This window comes from Culicoides brevitarsis, chromosome 3 (genome assembly GCF_036172545.1).
Source record: "Culicoides brevitarsis isolate CSIRO-B50_1 chromosome 3, AGI_CSIRO_Cbre_v1, whole genome shotgun sequence".
Taxonomy (NCBI): domain Eukaryota; kingdom Metazoa; phylum Arthropoda; class Insecta; order Diptera; family Ceratopogonidae; genus Culicoides; species Culicoides brevitarsis.
In genome coordinates, this window is record NC_087087.1 from 3,113,449 (window position 1) to 3,138,245 (window position 24,797).

Consider the following 24,797-nt stretch of genomic DNA (forward strand, 5'->3'; position numbering starts at 1 on the left):
ACCACGTGACTTTTTATTCGATCTTTTGATCTTTTTGAACCACGTGGTTATAATGATCAACTGATCGAAAAAAGTCACGTGCTTAAAAGATCTTATAAACTTAATCTCATGGCTTTTTAAAGCATTTTGTAAATTTAAACCACGTGGTTTGAAATCTTCTTTTAAAAAGTCACGTGGTTTTAACATAAATCTAATATGAGATTTAAGTTAAAACCACGTGACTTTTTTCAACCACGTGGTTTAAAATCTTATTTTTCGTTTACAATTTTAAATTTTAGTTATTGAGACGACAATGCGCTCATTTTAGATAAACTTTTGATATATCTTAACCACGTGACTTTTTGAACTAATATAAAAAAATCTTCAAATAAAGTCACGTGGTTAAAAATATATCAAAAATTTATCTAAAATGCGCTCAATTTCGTCGTCTCAATACGTAAAGTTTCAAATTGTAAACGAAAAACAAAAAATAAATCTTCATAGATCACGATTGTTGTTTCCTTTCCGTCGTCCCGTAATGTTTGTTCGGGGTTATTGCAATTTTATGGAGACGCGTCGTTTTTATGTTACATTGAGTGGGGTACAAATAAATACTTTTAACACGCTTCAAAGATAAAACATACTTTTTTTTTGCCGTGTGGGTAACATGTTTTGGTCATCTGATGCCAACTCGCCAGTTTGCAGTCTTTTAATTGGATTTTGTACAGATTTTTATTTTTTCGGGCAGACCAAAAGTATTTTATTATTGATAGATATAAAAAGGGCGAACATTGCATTTTTTCACTTCATTTGTAACATACATGAACTCTCTCTTTTTTTTGCGCTTGATGATAAGATTTAACTGAGGCGTTCCCGTTTTTTTGCATTATCTATGCTTGTATAAAGATTTATAAAATAAAATAAAAAAAAAAGTTAAAAGAAGAATTGGCTTTTTTGCAATCACATGAAAATGAATAAAATTTGCAATTCCATTTTTTGTACCTATCGTATAGATTTCTATATGTTTAATAATATAAAATGAATAAATACATGTAAATGTAAATATATTATATTTTTCTGCAGTATACGACGAAGGTATAAGCAACAACAACAAAAAAAGAAACATGATGTATATATATTGAATATAAAATATGTTGATCGTTGATAAAATATATTCACGAATTGAAATGGCGGAACGCTTTTTATTATTATTAAATATAAATGTATATAAAACTAAACCAAATGTTAAATGTTATTTCTTTTTCTGTGTCTCTGTGAAAAAAAAATCGTTCGGAATAACATGTATAATGAACGAATAGCTTGGCGAGCAATAAGAGCCATGAATGATTTACATTGCTGGCTGGCATTTAGTGCAGAGAATATGTTGGAGGACAATCATATATATTTTTTACAGTGCGTTTACTCCATTTTTTGACGTATATTTCAAAATATATTTTAAAATTAAAATATACAAAATTATTTTTTTTAATATATTTTTATGTTAAATCCAAATTTCATACATTTTTATAAATTAAAAAAAAAATATTTTTAAATTAAAAATACAATTTGGAGTTAATTTACAATTAAAAATATTAAAATTAATAATAAAATAAATATATTTATATTAAAAAATAAATAAAAATAATTATAATAAAAAAAATATAAAATTTTTATTTTCAATATAAAATTAATAATTAAAAAAATGTTTAAAAAAATCACACAATTTTAATACATTTTTATACAAAATTATGATAAAAAGTAAACAAAAATTTTTATTTTTTTTTATTAAAAAATATAAAATTTTCATAAAATAAATTTGAAAGACAATTAAAATGTATTATAAAATACAAAAACAAAAAAAAGTTTATAAAAACAGTATAAAAATGTTTTTTTTAATTTTATTCAAATTTATATATTTTATGTTAAAAATTAACAATTTATTATTTTTTAACAAAAAATATTAAACAAATATAAAAAATAATAAAAATTTATTTAAAAATCTATATTATATATAAACAAACAATTTTAAAATAAAAAAAATTAAAAAATAAAATTTTTAAGATTTTTTTTTTAAATTTAAAAAAAAAAATTTATAATTATTATAACTTTTTTATTTTTAAAAAAATAATTTTTAAAAGTTTAAAAAAAAAATTTTTTTAAATATAATTTTATGTTATATTTAAAGTTTCATATATTTTTATAAATTTAATACAATATATATTTTTTTAAATAATTTATTTTTAAATAAAAATGTATAAAAGAGTATTTTTTTAAACTTTTTATACATTTTTATTATTTAAAAAAAATTATTATATAAAACTTATAAAAATATATGAAACTTTAAAAAAACATAAAAATATATTTAAAAAGTTAATTTTTAAATTTGTTTTTTTTTTAAATAAAAAAGTTATGATTTTTATGAAAAATTGTTTTTTTTTTAAATACATTTTTATAAAAAAAGTTAAAATAATAATAATAAATATTTAAAGTCATAAATAAAAACAATTAAAATTTTTTATAAATATAAAAAATATATTAAAAATTATTAATTTTATTTATAATAAAAAATAAAATATAATAAAAAATCATTAAAACACAATGTACCAACATATATAAAACACATACAATATTTTTTCTGAATTAGCTCCAGTTTTTAAATAATATCATTTTATTTTATTAAACTTCACTTGAGAGCGAAAAAGAAGCAAAACCTCATTATATTGTAATATCTTGAGACTTGAGGCATACAATGTAGGTAACAACCAACAAACAATACTCTCAAAAAAAAAACAATCAAATCCAGTTTTTTGTTTCTTAATATATATATTGCGCATAATATAGAGGAAGAGATAAGAAAAGGCACTTTTAAAACGACACATTACATATTTTATATCCACACCATTTAAATTAAAATGAAATAAAAAAAAGAAATGTTGAATAATTATATATATATTATATGTTATGTGATTTTAATTGGGTGTTTTATTATTATTTTTATGCACCTTGTTTTTATTGTCGTTAAATGACCCTTGAACCAGATCAGGCAGATCAACTGCTCAAAATGGAGTCCCATATATTATTAAATATTTAGATAATCGAGAGTTTTATCTGATGAGCAATAAAATATTCTAAACATAAATAAGAAAATGGTTTTTGCCACATCATTAACAAACCCATATATTATTCAAAAAGTCGAATATGTCCCGACACCCCCTAAAAATGACTTCTTTGAATTTTTTGGGAGCCATATTAATATATATTAATATTAAACTAGAAAAAATTAATAATGGGATTGATACGTGACAAAAATAAACAATTCGAGATATGTATCTCGTCGAGTGCATGATATTATTCGGAAAAGGAAAAAAAATATTTTGTGAAGTGAAGTGAGCGAATCGAAGGGAAAACGCATAAATTCCGAATATTTTATAAATCAATTGTTCCGAAAAAGTTGCATGATGAGAGAAAATCGAGAAAAAGAGACAAAAGACAATAATAATCAGAATTTAGCTTATTTGCACTCAGTAAATTGCATTATATTTTATTATTATTGCTATTATGTTTTGGTTTCTCCTTTTTTCTCTACTTTTTGTATAAATAAATAAATAATAAGAAGAAAAAATAAAACAAAAGAAGAGCTTTGACTCATGTTTCATTTTATTCCTTTTTAAACGTGCATTGTTTTATTCAGAAGCTGACTACGAAAGTTCAAAAAAAACTTTGCAATGTCTTTCAAGCCAATTATAAAACCTGTTTGAAATTCATCTTTATGCCTCCACACAACATTTTTCCTGTTTTTTTTTTATTTTATTATGTACTCCTTCGGTGCAAAACTGCAAAAACTTGGCTCTTGTACATAAACGGAAAAATTAAAAGTATGTTTAATCGTCGTTCGTTCGTTCGTTCGCTCGTACAAAATGGATGCTGTGATGATGTACAAGGGGGCAACAAGAATGTTCATTGACTTTTTATGCCACATACTACATTACTCATGCAAGAGGCGATTGTTGACTTGACTTCGTTTTACCTGAACATTTAATTTTTTTTTTCTTAAAAAATTGTTTCAAAAAAAAAAGAGAAATCTTTGATGATCTACTTTTTTGTGAGGGAAAAAATAAAACGAAGAAATTCATTAAAAACTTCTGTAAAATTATCGATCGCACTTACTTTGGTTGTATTTAGTGCCAATTGCTATAAATAGACGTTGAATGCCTTGATATGGCAAGAAATAAATCAATCAAGCTTGTTATTATTACATATATGTCGATGCAAAAGCGACTAATCACCCAAGTTTTCAAGATTTATTGCAAAACATTAATTATCTTGTTTGGAATTATTAATTTTCAATCAATCGATTTTTTTTTTCTTGTTTATTATTTTTTTTATGAAATTATCAAAGAATTTATTATTTATTTGATAGAATATTTGTCATTATTTTTATTTATTATTTTTAAAAATAAAAATAAAAATATTTTTTAAAAATTTAAATAAAAATAAATTTATTTAATTTTTTTTTTATTTAACTTCATTAAAGTCAATTTAAATTTTTTTTAATTAATTAATTTTTATTTAAAAGAAAATAATTTTGCTAAATAAATTAATTTAAAATATTATTTATTTAATTTGTTAATTTTTTTTTAAATATTTTTGAATATTATATGAAATAAAATATTTTTTTAATTAAAAATTTAACAAAAATAAATTAATTTAAAATATTAATTATTTAATTTGTTAAAAAAAATTTTAAAACATATTTCTAATTTGCAATATAAAAAAATTAATGTTTTTAATTAAGCATTATATTATTTTAAAAAATAAATTTTAAATTGATTAAATGAATTTTATTTTCAAAAAAATATTATATAATAATAATTTATTAAATTTTATCAAATATTATTAAATAAAATTAATTACATTATTATTTTATATTTAAAATATATATATTAATTATTTTTTTAATATATTATACATGTTGTTTATTTACTGAATGAAAAAAATAAAAAATACAAACTAATAATTAATAATTTTAAACATATTTTTGAATAAATAATAATTTTTCAAAATAAATTATTAAATTAAAGAAAATAAGAAATATTTATTGAATTTATTAAACAAAAAAAAATTTTTTTTCAAAAAAAAAAAATTATATTCATATTAAAAAAAAAAAAATTTATGAATTTTATTTTCAAAAAAAAATATATATATATAAAATATATAATAAAATTTAATAAATTTTTATTAAATAAAATTTTTAAAATTTATTGTATTTTAAATTATTTTGTTTAAAAAATAAAATTAATTAAGAACATTAAATTTGAAATATTTTTTTTTAAATTATTGAATTATTTAAAATATTTTTAAAATTTTAATTAAATTATTTTTTTTAATTTTATATTCAAATAAGAAAATAAAATAATTTAAAATATTTTCAAAAAAATTTTATTTTTTAAATATTTTTCAAATAAAATTATTTTAATTTTATTTTTATTCCAATTTTTATTTTTTTGTTTTTGCTTCCATGTCAAATGTCACATGTCGCGTCGAGAAAAATTTAAATATATTGACCAAATAATTTTTCGCAACACAATCTCGCGCGAGTGTCGGAGTGTTGTTGTTTTATCGCGCCAAGGACAATATTAGCTGCCTGCCCATCCAGCTACAGAAAGAGATTTACGAACCGTAATAAAGCTTTTTTTCTGTATTTTGCGCAACATTATTTATTCTCTGCAATGAATATATTTTGTTGTTGCTGCTGCTGTTGTCACTGAATATTTTTCATGCATTCATTAGAGAAAACTTTAATTTTCCGTTCAGCACCCGATTGCGAAAAGAGAGGAGGACAAAAAAATATTTATCATATTTAATCGCAAGTAAACACACAGGCACAGAGACACGATGAAACAATAAATTCACAAAAGTAGTTTAAATTCAAGACATAAATCCCGATGAAAAATCCTGAATTATATCTTTGAATAAAGTATGGAGTTGAAAAGTTTTTCCCCATTTGTGTTCTTTTTTTGTGTCCTCTATCGCTTTTGCCACACACAGGATCGGGAGGCATGCAGATGAGATGATAGTTAGTTATGAAAAAAAAGTACGCAGACCAACAATAGAGGATAATTTTTTTCTTTATCATCATCTCGCGCCTCTTTCTATGGAATTTGTATGAAAATTTTCTGTTTGAACAGAAAAAAATTATAAATTATGGCTATAATTCACTGAAGTTGATCGAAGTAGCAGCAGTATAGCATTATTTGTATTGGATATTTATTGTCTTGGTAACTTGCGACGATACTTTTTTTATAGTTTTTCTTGTATGAAAGAATTTTTGGTGAAGAATTTGAACGAAATTTGAAGAAAATGTTTTTTAAAATTTTTTTTTATTCAAGTTTTAACTTTTTTAGATGATTTTTTTATTTAAATATTTAATTTAAAAAATTAAGAAGTTTAAAAAAATTTTTTTTATTCAAATTTTATTTTTTTTAATTTTTTAAAATTTTTTATTAAAATATTTAATTTAAAAAAATAAAAAGTTCAAAAATAAAATTATTTTATTCAAATTTTAACTTTTTTATAATTTTTTTAATGAAATATATTTTTTTAAAGTTTAAAAAAAAAATTTTTTTAATTAAAAAGTTTAAAATAATTTTTTTATTCAAATTTCGACTTTTTTAGATATTTTTTTTATTTTTTATTAAAATAATAAATTTTAAAAAAATAAAAAGTTTAAAATTATTTTTTTTACCTATTTTATTTTTTTAAAAATTAATTTTTAACTTTTTTTTAATTAAAATTTTAAAATTAATAATAATTTTTAAATTTTTTTAAATGAATTTTTAGTCACAAAAAAAAAATAAATAATTTTTTAATAAAAATTTGTGTTAAAAAATTTAATCTCATAAATAAAAAAAAATTAATTGATAATAAATAATTATAAAATAAATTAAATAAAAATTTTTAATTCTATTAAAAAATAATTTTTAAAATATGAAAATAAATTATTTTTATTTTAAGTCATTTTAATAAAATAATTAAAAATTATAAAAAAAAAATTATTTTATTAAATTAAAATATTTAAAATCAAAGAAAAATTTCAATTCCCATTTAAATTATTATCAAAAATATACAAAAATCGCATGTTATTGTCCAAGCATAAAATTCAACGCTCACAGCAACACTTTGCACACTCAACTTGCAAAGAAAAATAATAATTTTACATTTAATAATATATATTTTGTCATATAACCTTTCGATCATACATTACAAACACTCGCATGAACCTCGAACAAAATATTGGGGCGACTCATCTTCAATAATTTTACGATATTTGCACTATTATTCCTTGTAATTTGCACACATTGTCATCATCATCGTCGTTCGTCGTCGCAGGCACCTATAATCACGCTAATGTTTATGATATTCTTGAATTATCTTCGCTTTAATGACTTTTCCCTTTTTTTTTTTGCATTTTTCGACCTCTTGCTCGAAAATTGTCGTCGTCGTCTGGTTAGTTAGTTACCTCTACCCATAAAATATGTACATGTTATGAAGATGAATGTACAATGCAGACAAACGAATTGCACATGTCTTTTATTTTTTTTCTGTATTTTTATTTCAACACAGAAAAAAAAATACGAAAGAAGCCAAATAAGTTGGCACCAAAATGTCATTTTTTATATTTTTCTGCATGCGAACGAGAAGAAGTCCTTAGTCATAGTTTTTATCTCGTTGATAATAGTAGCAATAATAATAATAATGGCAAAAAGAGAAGAGAAACCAGAATAAATGCGAATAATATTACTGCGTGCTGCTGCTGCTGCAATAAGGAACGGAAAAAATATAACATAACAGAATAAAATAGATTTGATGGCATTTATTGCAGATTTAACTAATGATAATAATAATAGGAGTGGATTTCTTCTTTTTTTTCGCTTCACATGAAAAGTGATTTATTTTGTAACTTTTTTTTTGGGAGTAAACAAACAAATATTTCCGAAAGCATTTCCGAATGAATAAAAATGAAATGAATGACTGACGATTAATTCGCCGCCATGAAAGACAAAAATATATCATCGCAAGGGTATCTCGTTTAATCTCTTAAGTTTGTTTTTATGTTGATTTCGTCTCCATTGCTACTTCATCTATTTTGTGTTTATTCTGATGATGAGGAATTGTGAAAAGTTTGTGTTTCGCGAAATATATTTTTTCTGCGATGCGATTTTTATATAAATTTTAAAAATATATTAAATAATAATATATTTTAAATATTAAAAAAATTATTTTAATTAAAAAAAATAATTTTAATTTAAAAAATTAAAAATAAATTATTAAAATTTAAATTTTAGTTTAAAAAATTTTCATTTATTTTAATTAAAATTTTATGATTTATTTTTATTAATTAAAAAAAAAAAATTTTTAAATTTATTAAACTTTAATAATTTTTTTTATTAATTTAAAAATAATTTTAAAAATATTTTTAATTAAAATAAAAAAATAAATTATTAAAATTTAATTAATTAAATATTATTAAAAAAATTAATTTATTTTAATTATTTTTTATGTTTTTTAAAAAATTAAACTTTAATTATTTTTAATTATTTATTTTTATTAAATAATATTCAATAAAATAATTCATAAATATATCAAATTTTAAATATTTATATTTTTTAAATTAAATTTAAAATAATTGATTATAACAAAAAGTATTTAAAAAAAAAAATTAATTAAATAAAAAAAATAATTATTTTATTTAAATTAAAAAAATATTTTTTTTTTTTTAATTAAAATAATTATTTTAATAATTTTTAAAATATATTATTAATAAAAAAAATATATTTTAAAATCTATAATTATATTATTAAATATTATAATATAAATTAAATTAATTATAAATAAATAGTTTATCAGAAATAATTTCAATAATATTTTTTTTTATTAAATTAAAAAGTTATTTTGTTTAAAATTTAAATTTTACATTAAAAAGCAAAAAAGTTCCTCAAAAGTATGCAATTTGTATTACTTTTTCATATACCTCCCCATTGATAATTTAGGGGGAAATTCAATTTTTATTAATTTTTTATAAAATAAATTAATTTTTAAACTAATTTTCAACATTTTTAACAAAAAATTTTAAATTTTTATTTAAAAATTTATTTTAAAACTAAAAAAAAAATTTTTTTAAATAAAAAATCGCGAAACTCCAAATCATCACAGCACAAAAGTAGCAAAATACAATTTGATGTATTTTTTTCCTCTTGTAGCATAAATATATCGTACAAACACACACTTGAGAGAGCGAAAAATGTTCCATTCAATCGATAATATTAAAATCATTCTTATGGAATAAAATTAACATATTTTCATTTCTTTTATTTTTTTTCTTCCTTTCCCCGTACTACTCTTGCGGTTCGTATTTTTTTTTTCGTTCTTTGAATATGTTTATGCTATTTTTTTTCTGCTTCTGCTGAAGAGGATTGGAATGGTGTGCGGTAGCAGTTGCGTGAACATATATTTTATGTAAAATTAGCTGTTTATGTACAAAAAAAAGTTCTTTGACAAAAAAAAAATTCGAGATGATGATGGTTGATATTTATTGAGAGCAAAGTTTATTTTTTTTTTTTTGCTTCTTGTGTTTTATTATATGGAACATATATAATATGCGAAAAGAACGTATAAATCATATATTTAATATAATATGGCCCTTTTTTGTATCTCCTAACAAGGCGCCGTATGTTAGACGGGAACAAAGAAAATTATTTTGTTTTACCTTGGAGAATAATTTTTTATTCAAAAATTTTTTATCCTCCAATTTTTTTTTTGCCTATCTGTTTTTTTCTATGGCACGGCGACGAAAATTGTGTCACAGAACACGCACAAATTTTTTTTTTAGCAAATAAGGAGGGCACATAATCTACATATTTTTGGTAAATATATACAAAAAATAAATAAAGTTAAGAGGGGTGGCAGGTGATAAGCTAAATTGTCTGCAATCCATCTTTTGAGTTTTTTTTTTCAATTTAATCTTCTTAAAAGTGCGTTTTTTGCTATTTTTGTTCATTTAAAGTCGAGAAAAAGGCAAAAAATGAAGTCAATCGCATTGATTGAAAATTATAAGAAAAAAAATTTCGTCCCGAGAGAAAATTACCGCGTGAGGAATTCCTCCGTTTTTGTCTTTATTTCTTTAATGAACGTCAGATTTTTCGAATAAATGAAAAATAAAAACAAAAACAAGGGAATCGTTAATGAGACAGTTAATTTAAAAACAGCGCGTTTCTATTTCTAGCGAGAACATGGATGCAAAAGAAAAGAATGTGCATTCATTTAAACGAAGAAAAAAAGAAAAATAACAGAGACGACGCGGGAATAAAGCAAAAACATGTATCATTTATATTTGTCCCGTGTGTAAAATAAATCATGGTCGGGAAAAGGCAATCGCATGCGATGTGCGATTGGATTCGTTGTATTTTTATTTATGTAACTAATACACACGGTACAGAACAAAAAAAAATAAAGAAAACACGATTTACTTGTATATTTCTTCTTCGTTGTCTCTCGCTCGAACAACGAGCTGCACTCACAAAAAATGACTTCTTCTTAAAAATTCAAGATGGCAACAACATCCAACATTCTCTCAATAATTTTTTTTTGCCGTTTTTATCATCGCACATTTAAAATATTCTTTACAACCAACCACACATTTAAAAAAAAAAAGATATTTGATGCTGTTTGTTCATTAGTAGGAACAAGCCGCATATGTTCGTGAAGCAGTTTTATCAGGTTCTTTTTCGTTTTTTTTTTCTGTGTGTATCGACTTAATTGCGTTTTGAAAAGTAAAGTGCCTTTAATGGACTTGGAAGTTTTTTAGATGATGAATTCTTGAGTCGATAAAAGAAACAAAAAAAATGTTAAAATTAAAGTTTTGTGTTAGAAAAATTTATTGTTAAAGGGATTTAAGGTTAAAGAATTTTTTTCATGAGAGAATGAAAAATTTAAAGTAAAGATTTTTAAAGAAATTTATTTTTTATTTTAATTTTTTTAAAAAAAATATATTTTTTTTAAATTATTTACAAAAAAATTATTAAATATTTATTTTTTTTTTTTAATTTTTAAATAAAATTTTCAAGATATATTTTGAAAATTTTACGAAAAATATTGAAATTTGTCAATTTTTAAAAATAATTTAAATTTAAAACAATTTTTCTTTCGATCAATTCATTTTTTTTTCTTTTTGTTTTAAAATTAAATTATTTTTAAAAAACTAAAAAATTTCAATATTTTTCGTAAAAATTTCAAAATATATCTTGAAAATTTTATTTAAAAATTTAAAAAAAAATAAATCAAATTGTTTTTAAACTATTTTTAAATATTATAATATTTTTATTCTTTTAATTGTTTTAATAACAAAATAATATTTTATATGAATCTTAATTTTTTTCTATAAATTTTTAATAAAAAATATAAAAACTTAAGAAAAAATTTTAATTAAAAATTTTTGAATAATAATATTTAAAATTTTTTTAATAAGAAATAATTGAATATATTATATTGTAATTGTTACTTATAAAAATTTTAAATTTTAAATATATTTAATTCATATTGAAAATTATTTTAAGCGATTATTTTTAATTCAACTATTTTTGTATAACTTACATTAACTAAATTATTTTTTGATTTATTAATAATTTATTTTCATGTTATTTATTAATAAAAAAAATATTTAACTATACAAAAATTTATAATATAATGTTTAAAAACTAACTACAAAATTCATTAAAAATATCAAAATCAATATTTAAAATATTTTTTAATTTATATATTTATTTTTTTTAATAACATTTAATTTTTCGATAAAGTTTAACATGATATGTTCTTCAATTTTATAATACAAAACACAAAATATAATAAAATTTATATTTTTTTACAAAAAAAAATTATAATAAATAATAATAATAATTAAATAAAAAGATTATTTAATGATATAAAATTTTTTAAAAATTAAATTTTATTTATATTTTAAAAATATTTTTTAATATCAAAAAAAAAAAACTTTTTAAAAATTATTTTTAATATTAATTTTGATATATTTTAAAAAATTTATTAAATTATTTAATAAAATATTAAAATTTATAAATTTATTTTATATTAATTTTAATTAAATAAAATTTTTATTTTGCTAAAAAAATTATCTAAAAATCATTAAATCTCTTAAAAAAAATTATCATTAAAAATATTTCAAAACTAATAATGACAAAAACATTCAAAAACAACACAAAAATCTAACGGAAACGTTTGTTATTTCCAAAAACATCGGTTTCCTTTACTCAAACTATAACATCATCATTATTATAAACAAAAATATATATGATGAAAAAAAAATACGAAATGTGTCCAAAAAATTTACATGAGATTATCATTAACTAACTTACACGCCATATTCCCAAGAAAAAGGGCCACAAATCATGTCGAAATGTGAATCCATGTTGTTTAATAATTTATAGAAAGTTTTAATGGAATGGAGAAGAAAACAGGACAGATTTTTTTTCGTTAAATGAACTTGTTATTAAATGATGAATGGTTAACAGATACTTTTCTCGGTCGAGACAACATTTTACATGTTATACGAGATTTTTTTTTTGTTTTTTCATATCATTCACAGACGATTTTTTTTTTTCATTTTTAAGTATAATGTTAAACATGTATGTTATATATATTTATTTATTTATAAAAAAAAAAACAAAAAAAAAAGAGAAAGATCGTGTCATTATCATTTTTGGCTGTTTTCGGTACTTTTTAGCAGAAATACATGGAAGTTTGTACACCACCCCCTTCGGCACAAATGATTAATTAACTTTAGCGCAACATATATATTTGTGTACATGCATGTATAACTTTTGATATCGGATGTTATATGCCCACAATGGTTGTTGCAGAAACAACCTCAATGGGTTTTCAAGCTTTTATATTTGTTGTGCTCCTGGGATTTTGCTTTCTATCTGCCAACCAGCAACTATTTATACCGAAATATATATAAAATAGTATTGAACCGGGCATAACGTCATATATCAACGTTGGTTAAAGGATGATTGTTATTTATTAGTGTGTGTGCGTCTAAAATATTCGGAGATAACTATATTAAACATGTAAATCATCGCTAAAGGTCCCTTTAAGCGAGAGGCTTGTACCTCCTAAAAATTTGCTGATGTTTGAGGAAAATCAAACAATGACTAATGTTATGTTCAAACGGTTTTGACAGCAAATTTTCTTTTTTTTTTGTATAGAAAGCACTTTTCTTCCCCGAAAAAAAAAAAATTTTTTTTTAAATACCTAATAATTCACGAGAGGAGGCTTTATTCGTTCTTGAGTTATTGCCGCTGCCTAAGCCTCAGGGACTGTAAGTATTTTAGATCCCTTTTTCGTCTCCCCTGCTTTTTTTCTCGTTTAAACGCTTAAATCTTGCACGGAGACAACATTAATGTTTTTTTTTCTTCGTACACAAAATTTTTCGTATACAGAGGGAGAAAAAAGGGCACAGAATCTTAAAGAAAACATAATTTAAAGTTTTAAATTAGTAGAAAGCAAAGCAGAAAATGAAGCACAAAACCAGTAAAGTAGATGAATGGAAAGGAAGAGAGTATATAAATAGCGGCATATGCATTAATTTTTAGAAGAAAAAGATTTTTCTTACTTTTTTCTTATTTTTTTTCGGTAGAAATTTGTACTTAAAATATATAATAGCAAAGCAATAATAACAGAAGACACCAAAAAAAAAAGTTGAATATTTATTATTTTGGGTACTTAACGTAATAAATTTGCGTGGTTTAAACCCGTGCGTATAGATATTATTATTATTGGCAATTTTTAATGGCGACAAATTTGTAAAAAAAATTAGGAAATTATTTTATTTTAATTTTTTTATAATTAAATTATTAAATATTTAATAATTAATTAAAAAATAATATTTTTATTTAATTTTTTAATTAATAAATAAATTTTACGTATAAAAATATTATTTTTAAATAAAAAAAAATAATTTTTAATTTTATAAAATATTTTAAATTAAATTTATATTATTAATTAATTTAATTTTTAATTTAATTTAATTAATTAATTTTATTAATTTAATTTTTTTTATTAAAAATAATATTTTTATAATTAATATTTAATTTTTTTTACTTATCATCAAATATATTTAAGATATAAAAATATATTTTTTTTTATAAAAAATGATTTTTTAATTTTATAAAATATTTAAATTGAATTTTAAATAAATTTTTATTTGTTAAAAAAAATTAAATTTAATTTATTTTTTTTAAATTAAAATCATTAGAAAATTTTAAAATAAATATTTTTTATTAAATATAAATAATAAAAATATTTTAATTCAATTTGATTGAAAATCATACTTTTATAAATTATATTTATTTTTTTATTATTTAAAATAATTTTGTTATTAAAAATAATATTTTTTGATTAAAAATTGATTTTTTTATAAAATATTTCTTTATTTTTGTCTTTTTTTTTGTTAAATATAAACTTTTATTTTTATTAAGTTAATTTATATAGAAAAAATTAAATTAAAGGAAATTTAATTAAAAATAATATGTTTTAAAATTATAAATTTTTAATTATTTCATTTTATTTATTATTAAATTTATTTTAAAGAAATATAAAAAAAATATTTTTTTAAAGAATTTATTTATTTATAAAAGATAAAAAAAATATTTAAAATAATAAATATTTGCGGATTATTTTATTTTAAACATATATTTTAAAAATAAAAGCGACTTGCGAATATTTGAAATATTTAAGCGTAATACAGATAATTGTTAAACCGGCAAGATGAATCGAATTCTGTACAAAAAAATGTCAACGCAGCTGTTAAAGTATAAATTTTTCAAGGAAAACTAGATATTTGTACATAATATATATGTTGAGACAAAATAACTTAAATTCTATATGTTCAACATATATATTTAATAATAATAAAATAATAATTAAAGTCGTTAAATTTTATGCATTTAGACACAAAGAAAGTGTCAACAACTATTGATTATTATTATTATTGTTCGGCGTTATCTATTATTATTTTCCTCCTTTCTCGCAGACAAAATAATAATAATAGCACAAAACTTAATAATAAACTTGAGAGCAATATTGTGTATAAAATTACTTAATTTATCTTATAATTATGTTAAATAATAACAAAAGCAAAATACTCACTCACGCGTGCTGCTGCCGCTTGGATAGAACAAAAAGTTCTTATTCACTTGTAACATCATCATGAACGAACAAAAGATGGAATCTTATAATAGTATAATATAATAATAGTATACATGGCTTGCTTAAACTTGATACTATCTCGAAAATTTTGCTGGCTTTTTTTTCTTCTTTAAAGCAAGGAACGAACGTATGACTTATGATCATGAAAGTCTTTTGTCTCGTCGTCGTCGTTGTCGGATGTGTCTCGTGTGGATGTGTGTAACTTTATCTGATTTAGCACCTAACTAAGGCATGAAGAAACATGATGCAGAAGGCGAGATTTCTACGGAAAAAATCATTATTAAAAAAAAAAACAAGTTTTTAGTCGTTCATTCATTCATTAAAAAAAAAGTTGTTTAAATAATAATAATAATAAAAAATGTTAAATTTTTGATTTATTTTTCGATGTGTGGTCGATTTTTTTTAAATATTAATTTTAATAAAAATTTAAAAAATTGTTGAAAAATCATGTTTCGCCAAATTTTTAATTTTTAAAATTTTTTAATATGGTTATATATTTTTTTATTGTTAATTTTTAACAAAATTTAATTTTTATAATTTTTTTTATACAAATTAATATATTTTTCTTTTTTTTTCACAAAATTTTTATAAAAATTTTAATTTTTTTTAAAAAATTTTGTTATATTTTATTTTTTTGATAATAATTACCAAAAAATTAAAAACTCATTTTGAAAATAATTTTATCAAAACATTACATTTTTATTAAATTTTAAAATTCATTGAATTTTCGCCAAATTTTTACTTTTTTTAAATTTATAAATTATTAATAAATTTTTCAAAATTAAAAATATTATTTTTAACAAATACATTTTTATTATTAAAAACTTTAATTATTAAAAAAATAAAAAAAAATATTATAAAAAAAAATATTTTAATGTTAAAAAAAATAATTTTTTTAGTTGAACTCAAATTTAACTTTTTAAAATATACAAATTGACAAATTTTGAAATTAATTACTAAAAATATAAAAAATTATTCAAAAATATATTTTATTTCAAAATATTAAAAAATTTTAAAAAAAATTAATTTAATTTAATCTAAATATATCTTAAAACTTTATAAAAATTGAAAAAGTTATTGAATTTTATTTAAATATTTTTTTTTTAAATTTTTTATTCATATAATATTATATTTATTATTTTTTATTAAATTAAAATTATTAAAGTTTAATAATATTATAAAACATGATAAATTTAAAAAAAAAATAATTAAATTTGTTACTGAATTATAACGAATTATAAAAAAAGTTATAACCAAAAATATTTCAATTTATAAAAATATTATTTAAATATATTTCAAAATTATTTTTAAAAATTTATTTATTTAAATAAAAATATTTTTCATAAAATATTAAATTAAATTAAAAAATTAATTAAAAAAAATAATTTTGTTAAAGAAAACATGAAAAAATATATTTTTTTTATAAAATTTTTTTAAAAAACGACGAAACTGATTTTTCGTAAAATTTAAAAATAATAATACGTTTCTTGTTTGAACGCTTGAACATCAATATAATTACAACTTCTGCTTCAACTCCACAAAAAAACATAACTTTTAAAAAATGAACTCCAATTAAAGTTTACAGTTATTTATTCTTTTTTAAAGGGTTCACGCACAACCTTTTCGGAGTAGTATGAGACCAAAATTATCTTCGCACCAAACAGGGGACAGAGACGAACGAATAATTAGATTTATTCACTTGTATAATTGCTGTCCCCTTCATTATTATATTATTTTTGAAATTGTTGCCAATTATTTACGCATTCGTTTCCATCCTATCGCTTTTAGAAGTTAGAATTTTGTTATGGGGAATGAGAAATTTTTTGATTTTCATCATTTTTTCGCCAAAAGAAAAAATTTGAACTTCCTTGAATTTCGTGTACAAAACACGAAATAATAAGAAATTCCACGAGCGACTTGCAATAAATCAAGTACCCACACCATAAAATACAAAAGAAGAACATTTCGCCGTATTTTTATGCTTTCTCTTCTTTTCTGTATTTTCTTTTGTATATTTTATGGAATTTGTCGTATATAAGAGGTATATAAAGGATATACGTACACGAAAAATTTTTGTGTGTCAAATCGCTTCACACCACTTGATTCCAAATGCTGCTATCTTGCTCTCTTATGCTTTATTTTGCTTTTTTTCGACGTTCAACCATATTTATTTTCCTGTATGCGCCTATGGCTGTACGGGACATACACGATACGCGCCATAATGAGATAAAAATTTGTACACGTGGATTTATATGGTCTGTTTATGTGCACTTTTATTATCCATGAAATATATTTTATGTCAATCATACACATTAAGATCAAAACAGTGGCAATTTACTACAATTGTTATAGCATAATAATAATAACGCAGCTTGTGAATTCAATTTTGTACGAGAGAGAGAGAAAAAAGGAATGAACGATTAAATGTGGTACTTAATTGTCTGATAAAGGAATAAGTGATGTTTTTTAAATAATAATATAAAATAATTAAGCAGCAGGTTGTTCTTAATGCGTGTTTTTTATTATTTTTATATATTCATGATTTTTATTTTTATTATTTAGGGAAGTGAATTCTTATAAGATTTTTTTTTTTTTTTGAAACAAATTCCCTTTAATAGAGGAGGTCCTTGTACTTCAATAAAATCTATTCTCAAAAAAAATTCTTGATGCTCAACCTTTAATGTACCAAAAAAAAACGCAACAATGTAAAAATAACAGTTGATTGTTACACGTGAAAGAAAGAAGGAAGAACAAGAAAAAAATAAGAAGTAAAGTAACTCGCAGGCATATAAACCATTCATTTAATATAAATTACAAAAGCGATCATGATTGCGCGTCGTCGTCGTCCTCCGTGCAACGTTTTAACATACATAAATGAAGTACTTGTAACAACAAAAAAAAAAAAAAATGAAAACGTGAAGTAACCACAACTATTTATTAAAAAAGAAATTTGACCAAATTATATACAACAGGTTATTGAACGCTTTTTTGAAAAAAAAAAAAAAAAAAAAAAATGTACAGAGTGAAAAAGATAATGAAGAGACAAAGGAGGAAAAAAAATAAGAAAAAAGTAGGTAACGCGATATTAAAGGAATTTTTCGTGAATTAACAAAAAATAATGTATGTTGAGTTATTTTGTGTGTGAAAAAAATATATGTTGATGAAAGTGCTTTTTTATATAATTTTAATTATTTTTTTTAAATATGTATTTATTTTAAATATAAATTTTAAATTATGTTTAATTTTTTTTAATTATTATTTTTTAAATATTAATTATATTTTTTTTTTAAAAAAATTATTATTAAATATTTTTTTATTTTTTTTTTAATTAATTAATAAATTATTAAATTTAATTAATTAATAAAAAAAATTATTAAAATAAAAAAATAATTAATAATTTAAAAATTTATTTTTTTATTATTAATTTTTGATTAATTTTATAAATAAAATAAAAAAAATAAATAATTTTTTTTTCAAAGTTAAAAATAATTTTTATTTAAGTTGAAATTTAATTTGTAAAATAAAACGATTTAAATAAATATTTTATTAATTATTAAATTTAATATTTTATATTTTTTTGTTTAATAAATTAAACTTCAACTTAAATAAAAATTATTTTCAACTATAAAAAAATTATTTATTTATTTTTTTATGTTTTATTTATAAAATTTTTCTATAATTTTTAAAAAGATTATTAATAATATATTGCAACTTTATACGAATTTGTTCTGCTGTCAAAATTATTATTTATTTTTTTTTTAAATTAGTTTATTATTAAAATTTATTTAAAATAAATAAATAAATAATTATTAATACTAAGAAAATTTCTTAAAAATAATAATATTTCAATATTATTAATTAAAAAAAAAAATTTTTTCGATTGTTATGAAAAATTATTAATTTTTGTGAATTGATTTTTTTTCAACATAATTTAAAATTTTATGAAAATCGAAAAAAAAATTTAAAAAATTAATAATATCGAAATATTATTATTTTTAAGAAATATTTATTTTTAATATTAATATTAATTTATTTATTTATTAATAATATTTTAATAAAAATATAATTTATGAGCAGACAGACTTCAAAAATAACTTTTAATCGAATTTTTATCTTTTAAAATCATTAAAAAAAATATAACTTAAAGAAACTTATTATCATTAAATTATTATTGATAATTTTATTATATTACATCTTTCGGCAAAAATTTTTAAAAATAAAACAAAAAATTGGAGCGAATCGAATTAAAGTACACCGGTTTTCAAGTCCCAATTAAATAAATAAATAAATAATTTTTGTACTTCATAAAATTGCATTTTTCGGCTTCGGTTCGTGTCAAGACATAAAACTTACCTCTAATCCTTATTTTCGTCCAAAAAGTATAATAAAAAAAATAAAAAGGGGCGTTTTTGCTTAAGAAGAAGTAAAGAAGAACCCTCACGCAGTGCTTTTAGTAATACGCGCACAGTTACCTTGATGATAAACGTTCTCAAGCGATCTCTCGATGATAATTTTTTTCAGCACTAAACAACTTGCTTAATATTATAATTGTACTAATGGCGAATATATAAGAGATTATAATTGCAGTTGAGCATCAATAAAAATGTAATTATAAGGGGATATTATAGGCATTAACTTTTAAATAATAACAACATTGCCGTGCACCCTCAATTTTAAATATTAATATATTATTAACAAATTATAAATGCAAAAAAAAAACGTTTCTTCTCCGCCATGCCAATGCTTTTATTTTAATATATTTATTATATGTACGTTGATTGGACCAGCAAAAAAAATAAATTCATCAGGTACGCTCTTTTATTTATAAAAATAAATATCTTAATCATTTTATACATTTTTCGTTCGTTTTTTTTTTGTATATATGTTAATAATGTATAACATATAACATACAAAAAAATGTACAAAAAACGCTGAAAAAAAATTTAAATATTTATTTATTTAAAACACATAAGATTTCACTAATAGAGTCATAAATCAATATACTTTTAACTTTGCTTTTTTTTATTTTTTTTTTTTTGTATATCTTTAAATTATCTTATAACTTTTTTTTCGTGTGTTTATTCCTGCTCTAAGTTGTTGTTAACAAAACATGTTAATAAAAATATAAGAAGAAAAAATAACATATACGAGAAATTCGTGTCATTTTAATAAACAAAGGATCGTGCATCTGAGTCAGTCGCTCAAAATGTCGTCTCCGCTAACATTTTTATTTCGTGAGGTGAGATTCATGATTAAAGTCAAGTCACCATCATCAAGTTTATTTTTTTTTTAGTTTTTTCCTATTTTTACTCAGATAGAAATTTTTTAGTAAAAAAAAATAAAAAAATTTTTCATTAATTTAAAATAATTTTAAGAAATTTAAAAAAATTAAAATATTTTAAAATAATAAAAAATATTTATTAATATTAATAAATAAAAAAATATAAAATTTAAAAAAAAATTGAATTTTTACTAAAAAAAATATAAAAAAATTAATTTTGGGTAAATTTGGATGTAATTTTGAGCTTAAAAATATTTTTGAAATTTCCCTTTAAAGCTGAAAAAAATAATTTATTCAATTAAAAAAATAAATTTAAAAATTTAAAACTAAATAAAATTTATTAATTAAAAAATTAAATTAATAAAAAAATAAAATAAATTAAATATTTAAAAAAAATAATAATTATTTTATTTTTTATGAAAAATTTAATTTATTAATTTAACATAAATATTAATAAAAAATGGAAAGTAAAAAAAAAACAATTTAAAAAATTTATTTATTAAAATATTTAATTTAATAAATTTAACATTTTTTTTAATGAATTTAATAAAAATGTTTAAAAATTTGGGAATTTAAAAAAAATACTCGAAAAAAAAATTTGAAAAAAAATAATATAATTAAAAAATAATAAAAATATTTGATTTAATAAAAATTTATTTTTTTAATTAAAAAATTAATTTAAAAAAAATATATATATTGAAAGTTAAATTGAAATATTAGAAAAAAAAATTAAATAAAAAATATTTTTTAAACAAATAATAATTTAAATATTTAATTTAATATTTTTTTAAATTTTTAATATGAAAAAAAATTAATTAATAAAATTAAATTAATTAATAAATTAATTTATTAAATAAATAATTAAAATTATATTTTAATATCTTTTTATATTTCAAATATTTTTTTATTAAATAAATATTTCCTTTAAATTTCTAACTGAGTAAAAAAATAATAATATTGAAAAGTAACCGTTGTTCTTTTTTTTATCTATTTATGCTTTCAAAAGATTTTTTTTTTGTTTTGTTTTAAATTTTATATATGTACATGTGATATGAAATAATATATAATATATGTATGGGAGAGGAATGAAGCATGAAGGAACAAACAACAAAGTTAACTATTTCTCTCTAATTTATCTTTCTTTTCTTTCGCTTGTGCACAAACAAAATTGAACACCCGAGCAAGAGGTGCGGTGAATGTCGAATAATTGCATCAAAACTGCCAACAGTTTAGTTAAACGTAAAGCGAAATTGCCTTAAGACGCTACTGAAACGACAACGAAGCGACGTCAAAAGTGCAGCAAAGAAGAAAAAAAAGGAAATGAAGAAAATTCTAAACATTTGTTTATTTTAAAATATATAAAATCACGAATGGAATGAACGTACAGCGTTTTTGTCTATTTGATTTTATTTATAGCACGCAAAATGTGTTTTCTATCTTTTTTTCCTCGTCGTCGTCGTCGTCGCTTGTCGTTCGTAATGAAACAAACATCGACTTGAAAGTAGTTATTTTTTGTGCAGCAGCAGCAATGCCTTAAAAAATCGCAAGAAAAACCAAACCACGAGATATATAAGGTATGGATAACATTCATAATGAAGAATATGTTGTTGTTTTTGCTTATATGTTCGCCAGCAACAACAAAAACGAACGAAAAAAAGTACATCGAATATTCAATGTTGTGTTAGAGAGTTGTATGTTTAAAATTGTGGTATGCGATAAATATATTCTTTAAAAGGTAAAACTTGTTCGGCCATTTAAGAAAAAAATATCCATGTTAGAGACGAGTACGCGGTACAAAAAAAAAATCAGCAACAATAGCAGCAACTTTACTCTTAAAGATATGCGAATAACTGAAAAACACTCGAATCACTCCTTTCACGTTGTTTCGCGCTACACAATAAAAATAATAAGATAAATAAAAAACGATCACATGAAAAATTTATGAAATAATGCCTCCCGCAGATTTATTTGTTCGTGTTTTCATTCTCTTCGTTCTCTCTCTCGTATTTTGTGCGACCGGAGCTCAGAACGGCACAGAACATGATGGAGGTTAAATAAACACCTCCATTTCGAGCTATCTCAAAGATCGAATACGGTTTAACACGAAAAACTTTAACAATTAAGGATGATGCAATTTTTTAATTTGTTTCCTTTCATTAAAAAAAATTATTTAAAAAATTTTTTAAAATTCATAATTTTATTAAAATTTGGTCAAAAATTAAATTTAAAAGATATAAAAGCTATTAAAATAATTTTTATTTTAATAAAAATAATTTTTAAAATGCTTTAAAATTAATTTTATCGAAAAATTTTGACAACTGTCAAATTAATAAATGTCAAAATAAATTTAAATAATTTTTTTTTTTAAATATTTTTTAAACAATTATTTTTTTAAATTTCTAATAAAATTTTTATTCAAAATATAATTTTTGAACGTGAAAATTCAAAATTTTAAATTTTCAAAAAAAGTTTTGACATCTGACATGAGCTAAGATGACATCTGTCAAAAATTTTTAAAAGTCTTAAAATAATTAAATTAAAAATTTATTTTTTTTTATAAAAATTATTTACAAATAAGTCAAAAATTCGAAAAAAAAAATTTATAAAAAATTAAAAAAAAATTATAAAAAAATTAAAGATTTAAGATCTTTAAAATTGTCAAAGTAGTGAAATTTTGGATATTATTTAATAAGATTTAATAAGATTATTTAACTTGTCATTTTTAAAAATTCTCGTAAAATTTTTAAAATTAACAAAAAAATAATTAAAAATATATTATTTTGAATAAAAGTTATGAACAAATGTCATAGAGTCAAAAATTAAAAAAAATTAGAAAAATTGATAAATATTTTTTTTTGATGTTGTTACCTTTTACATATTTTAAAAAATGACAGAAAAGAATTTTTCTTTTTATTATAATTATTTTTTTATAAATTTTAATGAAAAAATTTAAATCAATATCAAAAATATTTTATTTATAAGAAAATTTGACAATTGTCAAAATTTTGACGTTTGAAAAAAAATTTCAAAAAAATCTCATTTTTAATTTTTTTCATTTTTTTCCATTTTTTTTTTAAATTAAACTTAATTAATAATAATTAAATTAATAATTTTAAAATCATATAAAATCCAAAAAAAAATATTTAAAAAAAAAATTAAAAATCTTGAAACAACTTCAAAACTTGTAACACCCTAAAAATAGTTGCAACAACAAACCTATGTGCCTGAAAATGAGAAATTTCATTTATTTATAATTATCATGTCCGAGTATCGATTTTGCTCATGAATAAATTTTAATTTACGGAACACGCTAATAAATTTTTCACGAACTGCGGTACCGACATAAAAAGTTTTCAACAAAGTAAAACGTTTTATTAAAAAAAAAAAAATTAAAAAAAAAGTCGCAACTAAATTCCATATTATTAAAATAATTTTTTTTCTTCTAATTTCAGGAGCAAATGGGCTAAGGCGACGCGGCAGACAAACTTACACAAGATACCAAACACTTGAATTAGAAAAAGAGTTCCATACCAACCATTACCTTACGCGGCGGAGACGCATCGAAATGGCGCACGCCCTCTGCCTCACGGAAAGACAAATCAAGATCTGGTTCCAAAATCGCCGGATGAAGCTGAAAAAGGAAATTCAGGCGATCAAGGAGCTGAACGAGCAGGAGAAACAGGCGCAGGCACAAAAAGCCGCAGCGTTAGCGGCAGCACAACACGCGGTAGAGCAAAACTAGCTGTACAGTAACAAGTATAATAATTCGTCTAGCTATAAAGATTCAATATATAAACATTGAGATGGCGTATAAACAACATCACATTTTTTGTGGACAACGACGGCGCGCGGAGAGTATATAATTTAAAATGTCGACGCGGCACTGCAGACACAAAATTGAAGATAATGACGATGATGATGGATGTAAGTAAGCGATCGTTTTTAGCTTAATAATGTTCATTCATTACAACAACAACAACAACAACGTGCACGGAAAATTGATATTATTAAATAAAGTTTATCGCGAGAAAGAGTGAAGATAGTTGTTCTAAATTATTATTATTTTGTAATATTATACGACGCTCGATATCGATCTCTTTCAACGAGAAATTCGATCTTTTATATTTTTTTATATATAATTTTAATAATAATAACAAGAAAATATAATTTAATAAGTAATTGAATGAAATTATTTTAAAAAAATTTAATCCGTTAATTTCCTCCATTATCATCATTTTTTTCTAAAGTGTCGTCGTTG

The 24,797-nt window shown here is 20.2% G+C and overlaps 1 protein-coding gene across 1 annotated transcript in view; it reads left to right on the forward strand.

The window, feature by feature from the left end:
- The window catches only part of LOC134833049 (homeotic protein ultrabithorax-like), a 58,117-nt gene extending 33,776 nt beyond the window's left edge, over positions 1–24,341 (forward strand). Inside the window, exon 4 of the mRNA XM_063847212.1 lies at positions 23,992–24,341. Coding sequence (XP_063703282.1) covers positions 23,992–24,281 — 290 coding nt within the window. The 3' untranslated portion in view covers positions 24,282–24,341. The remainder of the gene's footprint in view (positions 1–23,991) is intronic.
- The last annotated feature ends 456 nt before the right edge of the window (positions 24,342–24,797 follow it).